This window comes from Acomys minous (assembly GCF_964271855.1).
Source record: "Acomys minous genome assembly, chromosome: 15".
In the NCBI taxonomy this organism is placed as follows: Eukaryota; Metazoa; Chordata; class Mammalia; order Rodentia; family Muridae; genus Acomys; species Acomys minous.
In genome coordinates, this window is record NC_140497.1 from 16770477 (window position 1) to 16785213 (window position 14737).

The following is a 14737-nucleotide window of genomic DNA, read 5'->3' on the forward strand; positions in this document are numbered from 1 at the left end:
TAAGATAATTTTGGCTCTGGATTTCAAGCCTCTGTAGTAACAATGCTCTAAACCAGCCTTAAAGGATTCAACCTGACTTTGTTCACCCCCACTTTTGAGCCTCACTTCACAGGAGTAAACACTAAACACCTTACATGCTGAAGAGTTCCTGGGCAAGGGTGTCATGACCTAACACCAGTCAGGTAAGAGCGCTCTCCTGGGGGCCCTCTGCAGAGAGGGAGCCCACCCACAGGAGGCAAGAAGCAGTTTAGTTCTGGCATGTTCTGACCCTGAGTGGTCGATTTAGGTGTATTTAAGCACAGCACAGTTGGGTGAAATGTGCACCACAAAGCATACATAAATCCCCATGAGAAACAAAGTAAGCTAATACACGGTCCAGATGTGACTAGATAATTCATGAAGATGGGCGGGCTCTGTAGATTGATTGGTCTGGGGGAGGAACTGGTGCCAGAAGAGCCTCTGGCCACCCAGATAGAACAAAGGTCACCTGACTAGTGGACACACCCACCGCAACCTTTGGGTGGGTAGCAGGTGTCAAATCCCTTCCCTTGATGGAACAACCATACATGCTAGCAGTCCAGGTTCCCCAGTGCTTGTCTGAGAGTACAAAGCAAAGACCTGCATGCCTCCCACAGAGGCAACAGTGAGCCTAGCCATGGGGAAAGTAAAAATAACCATCAACACAAACACAAACGGCTAAGAGAAAAGAACACAAGAGCCCTACCCAAACAGTATCTGAGTTAGAGGGGAGGGGAAATTCCATTGTAAATAAAATTCTGAATGTTATAATTACAATTATATTGAACTAAACATGTTTGAAATTCTGTTTGTTTGTTGAGACAGGGTCTCACGAAGTACGGCGGGTGGCTTCTTTATGTAGACCAGGCTGGCCTCAAACTCGCAAGAGATCCACTTGCCTCTGCCTTCTGAGTGCTGGGATTAAAGATGTGAACCACCATGCCAGGCAAAAACCCAGCGGTTTAGAAATTAGAAACTACCAGAGTTTCTTAATTATATTGCTTAATTATCTAGAGCGAACCTAAGAAAAATCACAGACGTTGACAGAGGTCTCATCCAGCTCTCTGGGGAGCTTTGTGTAGGCTGCTTCCTGGCTGGGCTCCGCTGGACAGGCTTGCTTCAAATGCCTGGTAAACTGGCATAGTAAAAGCACTCGCTTTCTTCTCACACAACGTGTTCCCAGGTGGAGAACTGTCTCTAAAGACACATCATGGGCAGTTCAAGCCCAAGACTGTTCTTTATTAGCCTTGTTTCTGTCATGAAATGAAGCATGTGAGACACGCCAAGCGCTTGGCAAACAATTGCTAAACGCTAGGAGCAGGAAGGGAACCCTGCTTATTCTGAAGCGTGTGGGAGTTAAAATTAGGTAAGTAAAGTGGGTATACGTTGACTTAGTGTGACGCTTAGTCTCCTTTTCCTCAGTGAGTGAGTGAGTGAGTGAGTGAGTGCAGGCATAAATGAACGTGTGAACGTGATGCTGCACATACATAGGAAAGGTAGAGGAAACCCATTTCATCCTCCCCCACTCTGCAGGCACTAAGAAAAATACACAGCAATAGCTACTTCATTTAAAATAGAAAACACAAGCCAGGCATGTCGGCACACGTCTTTAATCCCAGCACCAGGGTGCCAGAGGCAGGCAAATCACTGTGAGTTCGAGGCCAGCCAGGTCTACAAAGTGAGTCTAGGACAGCCAAGGCTACACAGAGAAACCCTGTCTCTAAAAACCAAAAACTAAAAACAAAACCACCCCCCCCAAATAAAATGAAATAGAAAACACAACTCTGTGGGCTTATTTATTCCATATCATTAAAATGGACTTGCATCATGTCTGTCCTTTTCTGTTTTCAGGTGATCCTCGTTTTTCTACTAAGCATCGGGTCTCTTATAATCTATTTCATCAATTCAACAGAGTGAGTAAAAACTCCAGCCATTCTTGGCTGCTTTATCAGTGATGTAATTGCTTTAAAATTTTCTCTTCAAGGATGTAAAATATAATTTTGATCACATACATGCATGAGCACATGCACACGCACACACACACACACACACACACACAAGCACACACACACAGAAAGCTAATCAAAATGGACAGGATGTAGCTGCCCCCCAGTGGGCACTAACTCTGCTTCTATGATAAATGCGTGTGTTTGTTCTGTATCTTGCCACCTGTAATGCTAGTGCAGTTGCACTGCAGACCTTCTGGGACGCTACGCCTCCAGCTGTTGCTTCCACACATGGGGCCACCTATCAAGGCTTTTGAATTCCTCGAGTTGAAACAGAAACCTTGGGTGTCTCAGAGCCTCTCATGTTTCTTTGTGATGTTTTGAGGCTTCAACCTTATATATCTCAAGGCTAGGAAAAGTGGTTTGTTGTTGTTGTTGTTGTTGTTTGTTTTTTTGAGACAGGGTTTCTCTGTGTAGCCTTGGCTGTCCTGGACTCACTTTGTAGATCAGGCTGGCCTCGAACTCAGTGATCCGCCTGCCTCTGTCTCCCAAGTTCTGGGATTAAAGGCGTGCGCCACCACTGCCCAGCTTTGAATCTCTTTCAATTCCATTCTTTTGATCTAGAGTAGCCACATCTCTAAGGAGTAGACAAGCTGAGAGATTTAGTCTAGATGGTCCTTCACCACAAAGGACCAATCTTTGAGGGTCTGGACACCCACTTACAAAACCGAAGTGGAACCAACAGACCCTGTAACAGAGTGGTGGGCCATTCTCCTCCCAGTCCATGTGTGGTCTAGTGGCCTCGCTCATTCATAGTGCATTCCCAAGAGGAAGGTAATTCTCTTCAGATGCAAACATGAGTCTTGAATGAAGCACTCACATTGAATGTGTATATCACCTACTTGGCCTTCATCTCCCCTCTGTAGACATAAGTTAAAATGCTTCTCTCTCCCCCCAACCTCCACCTCCCCGCCAGACGGGGTTTCTCTGTGTAACAGTCCTGGCTGTCCTGGACTGACTTTGTAGATCAGGCTTTGAACTCCCAGAGATCTGCCTGCCTCTGCCTCCCAAGTGCTGGCATTAAAGGCGCCACCACCTGGCTAAAATGCTTATCTTTGCAAAATGTTCCCATTTCTTTCCAGCCCGGTTGGAAGGTGTTCTTCATATGAAGACAAAACTGTCCACGTGGATTTGAGTTTCAACGCTTTCTTTAGTTTCTATTTTGGGTTGAGGGTAAGTACCTAGGTAAAATGATAATAACTACCACTAAGCCATAGTTAAGGGAATGGAGACATAGCTCATCAGTTAGGAGCACCTGATGCCTTGATAGAGGGCCTGCATTTAGTTCCCTGTTCCTCCATGATGGCTCACAGCTGCTATAATTCCAGCTCCAGAGGATCTCATACCCTCTTCTGGCCCCTGTAGGCACCATGCTTGCACGTGATGCACACACAAACATACAGGCATGTGTATGTGTGTGTGTATATATATATATATATATATACACACACATATATATATACATATATATATATACATACATACACACACACATAAAACAACACACTTATAAACATAAAATAATTTGATTTTTTAAATATCCTAAGGGACATATAATTTGAGTGTTTTGTTTCTATTTCAGTTTTGGGCAGCTGATGACAAGATCAAATTCTGGTTGGAGATGAATTCAATTGTAGACATTTTTACCATCCCACCAACCTTTATTTCTTATTACTTGAAGAGTAATTGGCTAGGTAAGTGTGCTGTAATCAGTACCAATGTTGTTTTAACCCCAACTGCTCAACATTCCTTCCTTTAAAAATACCTCACTGTCATTTGGAAGACCCCCCCCCCCCACCTTTGGTTTTTCGAGACAGGGTTTCCCTGTGTAACATTGACTGTCCTGGACTTGCTTTGCAGACCAGGATGGCCTTGAACTCACAGTGATCCTCCTGCCTCTGCCTCCCGAGTGCTGGCATTAAAGGCATGCGCCACCACTGCCTGGCTGACCCCTCTCTTGATTGCAGAGATTTGTGCTACATTTACAGAACTCACAGAGATCCACCTGCCACAGCCTCACAAATGCAGGGAGGTGTCACCATCAGAATGACCAGAAATCATTTTTTGATCCCAGCATGGAGCAAGGCACCTGGTACAGAGCAGGTGTCCAGTAGTTGTTGGTGGAATAACTGTATCAACACGAGGGCCAGGCTCCAGCACCTGTGACCCTTACACTGTGGTCTCATGGACTCAACGAATGGCCTCCCCTGGGTTCTCAAGGCCAGTTGTCACATTGGGATATGCTGGAAGTGGGAATTGTTCATTAGCTGTTTTATCTTTAAGATGGACATATTGACAGTACATGGGTTTTTAAAAATCAGTTTTTAATAAAATTTTCTATTTTATTTATTGCTTATAAAATGTACACCAGTTCTTTTTTATTGTTATTATTGTTTTGGTTTGGTTTGGTTTGGTTTTTTGGTTTTTCGAGACAAGGTTTCTCTTTGTAGCCTTGGCTATTCTGGACTTGCTCTGTAGACCAAGCTGGCCTTGAACTCACAGCGATCTGCCTGCCTCTGCCTCCCGAGTGCTGGGATTAAAGATGTGCATCACCACGCCCGGCCACACACACCGATTTTATTTGTTGCTATTGTTAACAAAAAAGCAAAACTGGGATTATTGAAAAGTTGAATAGTTGGGGCTGGAGAGATGGCTCAGAGGTTAAGAGCACTGACTGTTCTTCCAAAGGTCCTGAGTTCAATTCCCAGCAACCACGTGGTAGCTCATAACAATCTTTAATGACATCTGATGCCCTTTTCTGGCCTGCGGGCATATAAGCAGGCAGAAGACTGTATACATAATAAATATATCTTTGAAAAAAAGTTGAATAATCAGGAGCTTAATGGATCCATGTAAAGTTTTCTATAAATCCTAAAGAAGAGTTAAGAGTAAAAAGAGTAGGTCTTAATTCATATCAGGCTGGCTTCAACATGCTTGGGATCAGATGGACATGGTTATAAGGTGGATCCTACCATACTTGTCATTTATGGGTGAGGGACTGTGAAAGTGGGTATCCTAGGTAATGGTACCTTTCAGGACCAGGATTTTGTACTTCTTGTCCTTGAACCTGCGACATCACAACAGAGTATATTCAAGTGTTTCAGGAAAGGACAGTGCGTGCAGCCCCATCGTGTCATATTTCAGGCTTCTTTCTCCTGGTTCTTTGTAGGTTTGAGGTTTCTGAGAGCTCTGCGGTTGCTCGAACTCCCTAAAATCTTACATATCCTACAAGTCATCAAGACCAGGTAACTGCGGGACTCCCTGACGTGCCCACTTGGCAGTTTGGATTAGGAAATTAAACATTAACTGGTCCTCAAGCTCCCCACACCCCCACCAGATTCCTGGTGTGAAACCTAGGAAATCTGTCAGCATCTGTGGTGTCACTCACTCACCACCCCATGTGTCATTTAGCACCCTGGCTGAAAACCTTGCAGTCCCTGTAAAGAGATTGCTTATTCCTTGTTTTGTCAAAACAAAACCAGCCTCTCTTTGTGTGTCTGGACAAAGCCGCTCCTAGAAGCTTTGGATTGCTAAACCCCAGTGCCAAAGGTGGGGTGCCTCCCATAGGCCCCCAAACAATGCAGCCTCTTGTCACTTTCCTCAGTTACTCACAAGTAATAGACGACAAGACCCAGTTGGCTGAAGACACCACACACCTTAGTTACATAATACAGAGAAACCGACCTGGAAGTAAGCTGAAACCTTCCTCCCTGCTGATGACTAGCTTTCATAGTCCCTCCCTGGAGATGCTATGCAAGCTTCTGGGCTAGAAAAAGGCATCAATTGTCCTACCCAGTTGTGAACCCTACAGACTACAAGACCAACTTACCAGACAAGATGTGCCCACTTGTGCAACAATGACCCTACTGTCATGGCCCTAACCAACTGCTCTCTGCTTAGAGTTGAGACCTGTTCTACAGGAGGGAATCCATGCCTGGTACTATGAACCTGCTTAAAGTCCGTGTCTGAACTATGACCTCCCATGCCAGGGGGATCATGGGCACTAAGGAGGGCAAAGGCACATGGATGGAATACTACTGTTTACCCATACTTCATAGTGTAAAACTGCCTTCTAAATACTTCCCTTTCTACCCATGGACAAATGCTACTCTCAGCCTTTATCAGAGACGCCATCTTTTCTAGCGATCAGTGGTGAATGCAGAGACTCATGGCTGTAAAAAGTGCTGGTAATACGTGATATTCGAGTGCTCAGCTCAGACACGCATTCCATCCCTTCTAAGGTTCGCAGAACATTGCGGAAGAGGAAGCAGAGAGGACGTAAGAGCCAGAAGTTAAGGAGAAGGGCTGCGAAAGCCATCTTCTGGGAAAGACACAGCCGTTGCAACTGTGAGCTCACAGTAGCTGTGGATGTCTGCCCTGGGTCTGCACAAGAATATACCCAGTGGCACCCCCCCCCCAGGTTCTGGGGGTTAGTTCTATCCCACGGCTTAGAAGACAGCTCTGGTGACACTCAGTGGGTTACAAGTCACAAATCTGGGAAAGGGACTGGTAGAATGGGATTTGACAGAATGGTAGAGGGTTGCAGGAGGGAGTAATCAATGTGTTCAATACATTTATACAATTATGAAAGAACAAAAGTAATCAAAGAAAAGAATCGCCTCTTGTTGACTAGTAAAATAAGAAGCATTTCTGCAGGTTTAGAGGTGTTATCAGTTCCTCAGAGCATGAGAGATGCCCAGCAGCAGCTGTGAACCATTGCTTAGAGAGGTAGATCCTCGAGCTTAGGCCCAATGGGAAAGTGCTTACCTGGCATATACAAGGTCCTGGGTTCAAATCCCAGCATTACAGATAAGTAAAAGTAGTGCAACTTAAACTTTCTCCTTCAGTACACTACTGCACTCTTATTAGAAATATGAGAGCCATAGTCCAGGTGCAACTCAGCATTAAGTATGCATTGTGAAGAAGTCAAGGTAGGAAAGACTATGTTTGCATGACAAATGGCCAGAAACCAAAGTTACTTCAGCTAAACGCTTTCCTCGACAGATTTAAGCCTCTCTGATACTTTTGCCTCAGTGATCCTGGTATGAGTTCAGAGAGTGACACTCATTCCTTTAATAAACTCATCATTTTATAAGTCCACACCTGGACCCCTGCCATGTTGTTCTACTACTTAAGACAAAGTTATAACCTTAGAAATTGATTGAGTATCGATCCACATGTTTGCCTTTGACACCAGGCTGATGGACGATAGAGTAAAATCTATAATGTTTGAAGAAACACCTGACACTGGGTGAGTTTCCAGCTGTGTTTCTCGGCTCTTAATGCATACATGAATGGTATACAGGCCCTGTATCCATACAGACTGGAAAGTGAGGGCAGAGCCCCAGGTAATGCTGTGTCTTTCAATCTATGGGCCATGCAGTGAGCAGAAAACTGGGCCATGGAGGGCTGTGTCTGCGCTGATTCAGAACCTGCCTGTGGAGACCTAACAGTTCTTTGTCCTTGTCCTTTTAGCAATTCACTGAAGCTTTCCAAACTGTTGTCAATAGTTCTCAGTACCTGGTTCACAGCTGCAGGATTCCTTCACCTGGTAAGCAATCCATTGCAGTCCCCAATGGCATCCGCTGGCATGAGCATCCTTGTAGTCCCCAGTACTATCCACCAGTGTGAACATCCTTATAGTCCTGAGTGGTGGTCCACCAGTGTGAGCATCCTCCTTGTCCCTAATTGCATCTGCCAGTGTGAGCATCTTTGCAGTCCCCAATGGCATCCACAGGTGTGAGCATCCTTGCAGTCCCCAATGGCATCCACAGGTGTGAGCATCCTTGCAATCTCCAGTAGCATCCACAGGTGTGAGCATCTTTGCAGTCTCTAATGGCATCTACTGGTGTGAACATCCTTTCTTTGAAACTAGAGAGGGCCTAGACCAGAGGTTTATCTCCTTACTTTTACCTTTTTGTTTTTGTTTTTAGGTTTTCCGAGACAGAGTTTCTCTGCATAACAACTCTGGCTGTTATGTCCTTTGTAGACTGGGCTGGCCTTGAACTCACAGAAATCCACTTGCCTCTGCCTCCTGAGTGCTAGGATTAAAGGCGTGCGCCACCACGCCTGGCTTACTTTTTAATTCCCACACTCATATTTATCATAACTTTTGCATCTCCTACCATCAAGATAGCTTTGTATCCTCTTCCAACATTGCACAATCTCATTAGGTCTAAAGGTATAAGACATACAATTTATTGATAAATCTTCATGGAGGTTGAGGATTCTTAAATTTTAAATAAATATGTAAAGGTGAAAGCATGAAGCTGAGGCTGGGGTGTAGTTCTGTGCTAGAGCTGCCTGTACAAGGCTGTGGGTTTTACCTCCAGAACTGGGCATGGGGTGGGGTGGAGAGCCAGTGAAAGACTTATTAAAACTGGACTGTTGCTGGGGAGGGGTCGAGTTGCTATTGCAAAAGAGAGACTTGGGGCCACCCTCATTATTCTGGAAACATCCACAGGGAAGGGCTCCCTTCTGCCCTACAGAATGAGACACTGTGAGTTTCCTCAATAGGAAGGGTTCCTGGATCCACTGCTTGAGAATGTGTGAGTTATCAGAAGATGGCGGAGAATTGAAATGCAATGCTAAAAGCCTTCAGAATATGTTCTGAAAATCAAAAAGTCCTTTAGACTTGAGGGTCTCTCTCAAAGTTAACTTAAACAATAAGTATGAAAACATTTACAGGATGGCTTATTAAGAAAATAGTCAGCTGGGCATGGTGGTGCACACCTTTAATCCCAGCACCCAGGAGGCAGAGGCAGGTGGATCGCTGTGAGTTCGAGGCCAGCCTGGTCTACAGAGTGAGTCCAGGACAGCCAAGGCTACACAGAGAAACCCTGTCTCAAAAAAAAAAAAACAAAACCAGAAACAAAAACAAAAGAAAATAGTCAAGTACTGAACACAAACTCTGATAGAACCTTGGGATCATTTGAAACCAGCTAGAGGGCAATTCCAGCTCAGCACTGACAGCACTGGACTGAGATTTCAAGGGTGGAAGCAACCATTGCTATCCCAGAATTCTAGAGGAGATGCCACTAAGATAGCCTTTTCCTTTACTTCCATGTGGCCTAAAGGCATATCTTACTTGATCTAATTATTTCACTACTAGTCTGGTCATCCTGTTCTCTTAAGGTCACTGGGGGTCACAAGCAGAAGAGCTGCTTCCTGGGTATAAAAGGTGCTGCTGGACTGAGCATGATTCCAAATCCTTGAAGTCTCTTCTTTACCCTCTAAGCATGAAAAGGAGTAGAGATTCATTCAGAAAAAGGAGGAGGAGTGAGAGGGTTCCATTCTGAACCACACCGATTTTGAGAATGTAAACAACAACAAAAGAAAACATTAAAAAAAAAACCTAAACTTAAAAAGCTTTATCCACTAGCACAGAAAATAGTCGATTTTGTTGAGAAGATGTTGGAAATGACACCTCAAAAATCAAAGTTGTGATCGTCCCACTGTCTCACCATCCTGTACTTACACTATCCATCAGCTAACCATTAATACTATTCAAAAAATGGGGGTGGGTGGGCTCATGACAGGGTTTCTCTGGGTAGCCCTGGCTGTCCCAGAACTCACTCTGTAGACCAGGCTGGCCTCGAGCTCAGAGATTCATCCGCCTCTGCCTGCGGAGGGCTGGGAGTAAAGGTGTGTACCACCACTGCCCAGCTGATACCATTCAAATTTGAGTATTAACTAGAAAGATATCTGTATGGAGCCTAAGATTAAATTTCACAAAAATAATAAAAGGTTGCTGCAGAATACAGTGGTTCTAAACCATCCAATGTAACTTGACAAAAGGAACAGTAGAAAAGTTAAGAACACCCCCTTGTTTGAAGTAGTGCAAATGAGCTTATAAAAATCTAACACAATCTTTTATTACGAAGGCATAAAATATTTTGACTGTCAGTAGAAAAGCCCCTGGTAACTTGCCCATGATGGCAGAAGCCTCCTCACTCACATCCATGCAAGCAATCCTAATTGAACTCACAGGATGACACACAAAACCTCCAAGACAACAAGAAACAAACAAACAAACAAACAAACAAAAAGCCACAAAAGTAGGAGCAAATCTTGTTGGCACAAAGAAGGAATTCAGTGGAAAGAAGCATAACGTGGGGAGGTGGAAACACCCAAAAGTACATTATTATATACATGTATGATGCTATTAAAAAAAAAAAAGAATTGCTAAAAACCTTGAATGAAAATACGTTACTAACAGATTATTAAACAATAGAAAGAGTTGAAAGACATCAGAAGAATAAACCATCTTACGGAGCCAAAGTCATACCAGAGCCGAACCAGATGCAAAAAAGAAAAGAAAAGAAAAAGCGAGAGGACAAATTCAGAAACACAGAGGACAGCACTGCAGCGAAAGTGGTGAGATGAGGCTCGACAGCAACACCTGGGGAGAAGAACGCACGCAGTGCACGATACTGATTCCGCGTGCTAGGCATAAAACACGTGTTCCCAGAGAAATGCTCAGGGTGAAGTCTGGCACTTGTACATGAAAAGGCATATTGTGCGTAGGGGAAATGACTCCCGGTTTCTAGTTATTAGGTCAAATAAAGCATGCCTGTGGGCTGCACTGAGCCTGAGAGCTTCTCACTGGGATTCCAGCACAGATTACCAATGATGCACGTCGCATAGCATTCTGAGACAGTATAGGTTGCTTCTCCCCTGGTAGGCACATGATTCTTGGTCCAGCCCCGTCAACGCAGAAATGGATCTACCCTCTCTGTCCTGTTTGGAGCAGACACTGATCTTCAAGGATAAGAAGCGAGTGCGGGGGCTGGAGAGATGGCTCAGTGGTTAAGAGCACTGTCTGTTCTTCCCAAGGTCCTGAGTTCAGTTCCCAGCAACTACATGGTGGCTCATCTATAATGAGATCTGGTGCCCTCTTCTGGTGTCCAGGCGTACACGCACACAGAACACTCCACTCAGTAAATAAACAAATCATTAAAAAAAAAAAAAGAGTATAAGCTGAAGACAGAAAGGCTGTAGAAGGAAGCAAAAGAAAGCAGCACCAACTTGCTTGGTAGCTCTGATCAATACCATAAGTCAATAAGAGGCATGGCGAAACTGTAGTGATTAATGAACTTACAGACAAATGTCCTAACTAGGGCAAAGATGGCTGCATACAGTGTGCGCATAGTCTTAGGGTTTCTGTGGCTGTGATGAAACACCATTTATTCAGCTTCAGCGCCATATCACCACTCATCACTAAAGGAAGTCAGGACAGGAACTTACAAAGGACAAGGACCTGGAGCAGGAGCTGGTGCAGAAGCCACCGAGGGGGCTGCTTACTGGCTTGCTCTCACGGTTGCTTGGCCTGCTCTCTTATAGAACCAAGGACCACCAGTCCAGGGGTGGCATCAGCCATAATGGGCTGGGCCTCCCCCATCAATTACGAGTTAAGGCAATTCCCTACAGACTTGCCTGCAGCTTGATTTTACAGAGGCGTTTTCTCAAGGGAGGCTCCCTCTTCTCTAGCCGGTGTCAAGTTGACATAAAACTAGCCAGTATCATGGGCCCTTTGTCATCTTGACACACAAGCACATCACTTTTCAGCTATAACTTTTCCTTTCTTATTTATTCCCAAGAAAGCACATTAATATCACAATATAAAACACAAGTAACTTTATTTCATTTAGTTAGTTAGTTAGTTTTTTCAAGTCAAGGTTTCTTTGTGTGTAGCCTTGCCTGTCCTGGACTCACTTTGTAGGCCAGGCTGGCCTTGAACTCACAGAAATCTGCCTGCCTCTGCCTCCCACGTGCTGGGATTAAAAGCATGCACCACCATTCCTGGCCTACAGAAGTAGCTTTAAAAGTCACAATGTCCTGACAAATTCAAACATATTCAAAACTTAAGTTTCCTTCAAATTTCTAATTTCTAGAAATCCAAAATCTCTCTCTCTCTCTCTCTTTTTTAAAAAAGATGTACTTATTTTTTATTTATTGCATATGAGTGCTTTATCTGCAGAAGAGGGTATCAGATCGCATTATAGATGGTTGTGAGCCACCATGTGGTTGCTGGGAATTGAACTCAGGACCTCTGGAAGAGCAGGCAGCGCTCTTAACCACTGAGCCATCTCTCCAGCCCACCCAAGCCTCTTTTAAAAGCTCACAGTCTTTCAGCTGCGTGCTACTGTAAAAATCAAAGTTAAATGCCTTCTCACTTCAAGAGGGGGCGGGGACTGGGGCACAGACACAGTCAGATTAAAGCAAAACCAAACCCCAACAGTGTAAATAACCTTGTGTTCAATGTCTGGGATTCACTCACGTTTTTCTGGGCTCCTCTGAAGGGCTTGACTCACTTCTCCGACTCTGCCCTCTGCAGCACACACAGCGTGTCCTCTAGCCTCTGGCTGACTCCACTCCACTGCTGCTGCTGTTCTTGTTGGCCATCTCCTGGTACTGGCATCTCAGAAATGCTGGGGTTTTCTGCTGCAACTGGGCTGCAGCTTCACCAACAGCCTCTCACAGGTTCTCTTCATGGTGCCAACCCTCAGCTGTTCTCCACGCCCCCTTTAAGCCACCAAAATGTGAACCACCTGGATGACTCTTACTTGACTAAGTTCAGCTGCAGCCTTCACTTCCTTCTGAAAATCACAAGCCAGGCCTCCACTTTCTGTGCTGCTCTTGGCATTCTTTTTTTTTTTCTTTAAAGATGTACGTATTTATTATGTATACAATGTTCTGCCTGCATGTGTACCTGTTTCTTCCAAGCTCCTACAGAGCAGCTCACTGAGCTCTCATCACTCAGTGGGCTTTTGTAGCCGGAAGTCCCAAACTCCTCCTACAATCTTCCCCAAACAACACGGCCAGGTCTATCACAAAAATATTCCTCTCTGCTTGGCATGGTGGCACACGCTTATAATCCTGGCATTCCAGGAGGCAGAGGCAGGCGGATCTCTGTGAGTTTGAGGCCAGCCTGGTCCACAAAGCAAGTCCAGGACAGCCAGGGCTACTCAGAGAAACCCTGTCTGGAAAAAGAAAAGAAAACACAAAACAACACAAAAAGAAATACTCCACTCCTGGTACCAATTTGTGTTTTAGGGTGCCTATTGCTGTGATGAAACACCACGACTAAAAGAAAATAAGAAAAGGTTTATTTCTTTGCTTTACACTTCCACATCACAGTTCAGCACCAAATTAAGTCAGGACAGAAACCTAGAGCAGCAACTGATGCAGAGGCCTTGGAGGGCGCTGCTGACTGGCTTGCTCAGCCTGCCTTCTCATAGAACCCAGGACCATAAGCCCAGGGATTGCACCGCCCACAATGGAGCAAGCTCTCCCCCATCAATTGCTAATTAAGAAAATGCTGTACAGGCTTGGCTACAACAAGATCTGACAGAGGCATTTTCTCAACTGAAACTCCCTCCTCTCGGATGACTCTAGCTTGTGTTGACATAAAACTATCCAGTACCCCCACCATGTAAACATAACTACCAGACTTTTGTCATTGTCACATGGACAAAACAACTTATGAATGTAGGCCGGGTGTGGTGGCACATACCTTTAACCCCAGCACTCGGGAGGCAGAGGCAGGCAGATCATTGTGACTTCGAGGCCAGCCTGGTCTATATAGTGAGTCTAGGGCAGCCAAGGCTACACAGAGAAACCCTGTCTAGAAAAACAAAGCAAACAAACAAAAGAATGGAAGGACTGGGCTGGAGAGATGGCTTAGAGGTTAAGAGCACTGTCTGCTCTTACCAGAGGTCCTGAGTTCAATTCCCAGTAACCAAATAGTGGCTCATAACCATCTATAATGAGATCTGGTGCCCTCTCCTGGTGGGCAGGCACACATGCAGACAGAACATTGTTTACATAATAAATAAATAAATCCACAACCCCTCAATATGTGTGGTTTAAACGACTATTTTTAGATGTGAACAAGCCTTAAAAATCAGTGAAGACCCTGGGCTCAGGCCGGTAGCTCAGTGGGTAGAGTACTTACCCAGCATTCACAAAGCTCAGGGTTCGATTCCCAGCACCATATAAACTGTGTTGTAGTGGCACATGCCTGTAACCCTCGTGCTTGGGAGGTGAAGACAGGAGGAGCAGAAATTTGCCGTCATACTTGTCTGTACCAGGAGTTTGGGGCTATCCTGAGCTACATGAGACCCTGTGTTGCCCGTGCTCAAGACTCTTAATGCACTCATCAAACTTAGGCAAGGGCCGGCCAGTGCTTGGCACACCACTTGTAAACAGCGACAAGCACTTGGGAAATGATGCAATTTCTACTTTCCATCCTAGTCCTTTGCATTTTTTCTGATTTATTAATTTATTTATTTATAACGTACAGTGTTTTACATACATGTACGTGTCCACCACATAGGAAAAAAATGGCACCAGATCCCCTGGAGTTATAGCCACCATGTTTGTGACCCTGGTCCTCTGTAAGAGGAGCAAGTGCTTTTACCTGCTGAACTAACTCTCCAGCCCTCTCCATTCCTGTTCTCAACTGGAAAACAGAAATTTAATTTCCCCAGATCATCAACATTTAAGCACCTTTGTTGATAAGCACAAAGAGGAAATACATAAGCTACGGGGAAAATGTGTGAAGACGGACAAAAGGAAGTTTAATATATGCCGGTATAGCATGTATTGGCGTGAACGTTCAAACAGAAATCATTTTGTTTTGTTTTGTTTTGTTTTTGTTTGTTTTTTGAGACAGTGTCTCTCTGTGTTAGCCTTGGCCGTCTTAGACTCAC

The 14737-nt window shown here is 44.7% G+C and overlaps 2 protein-coding genes across 4 annotated transcripts in view; one reads left to right on the forward strand and one right to left on the reverse strand.

Annotated features, from left to right (window-relative positions):
- ASH2L (ASH2 like, histone lysine methyltransferase complex subunit) overlaps nt 1-12371 on the reverse strand; it is a 47246-nt gene extending 34875 nt beyond the window's left edge. The window contains exon 1 of the mRNA XM_084760319.1: nt 12304-12371. The gene's annotated coding sequence lies outside the window, so the exon portion shown is untranslated. The remainder of the gene's footprint in view (nt 1-12303) is intronic.
- Nucleotides 1-14737, forward strand: part of KCNU1 (potassium calcium-activated channel subfamily U member 1) — a 74663-nt gene that overhangs the window by 10989 nt on the left and 48937 nt on the right. For all 3 annotated transcript variants that reach the window (XM_084760277.1, XM_084760275.1, XM_084760276.1), the window contains exons 3-7: nt 1870-1931; nt 3107-3197; nt 3607-3718; nt 5194-5269; nt 7500-7575. In XM_084760277.1, coding sequence (XP_084616403.1) covers nt 1870-1931; nt 3107-3197; nt 3607-3718; nt 5194-5269; nt 7500-7575 — 417 coding nt within the window. The remainder of the gene's footprint in view (nt 1-1869; nt 1932-3106; nt 3198-3606; nt 3719-5193; nt 5270-7499; nt 7576-14737) is intronic.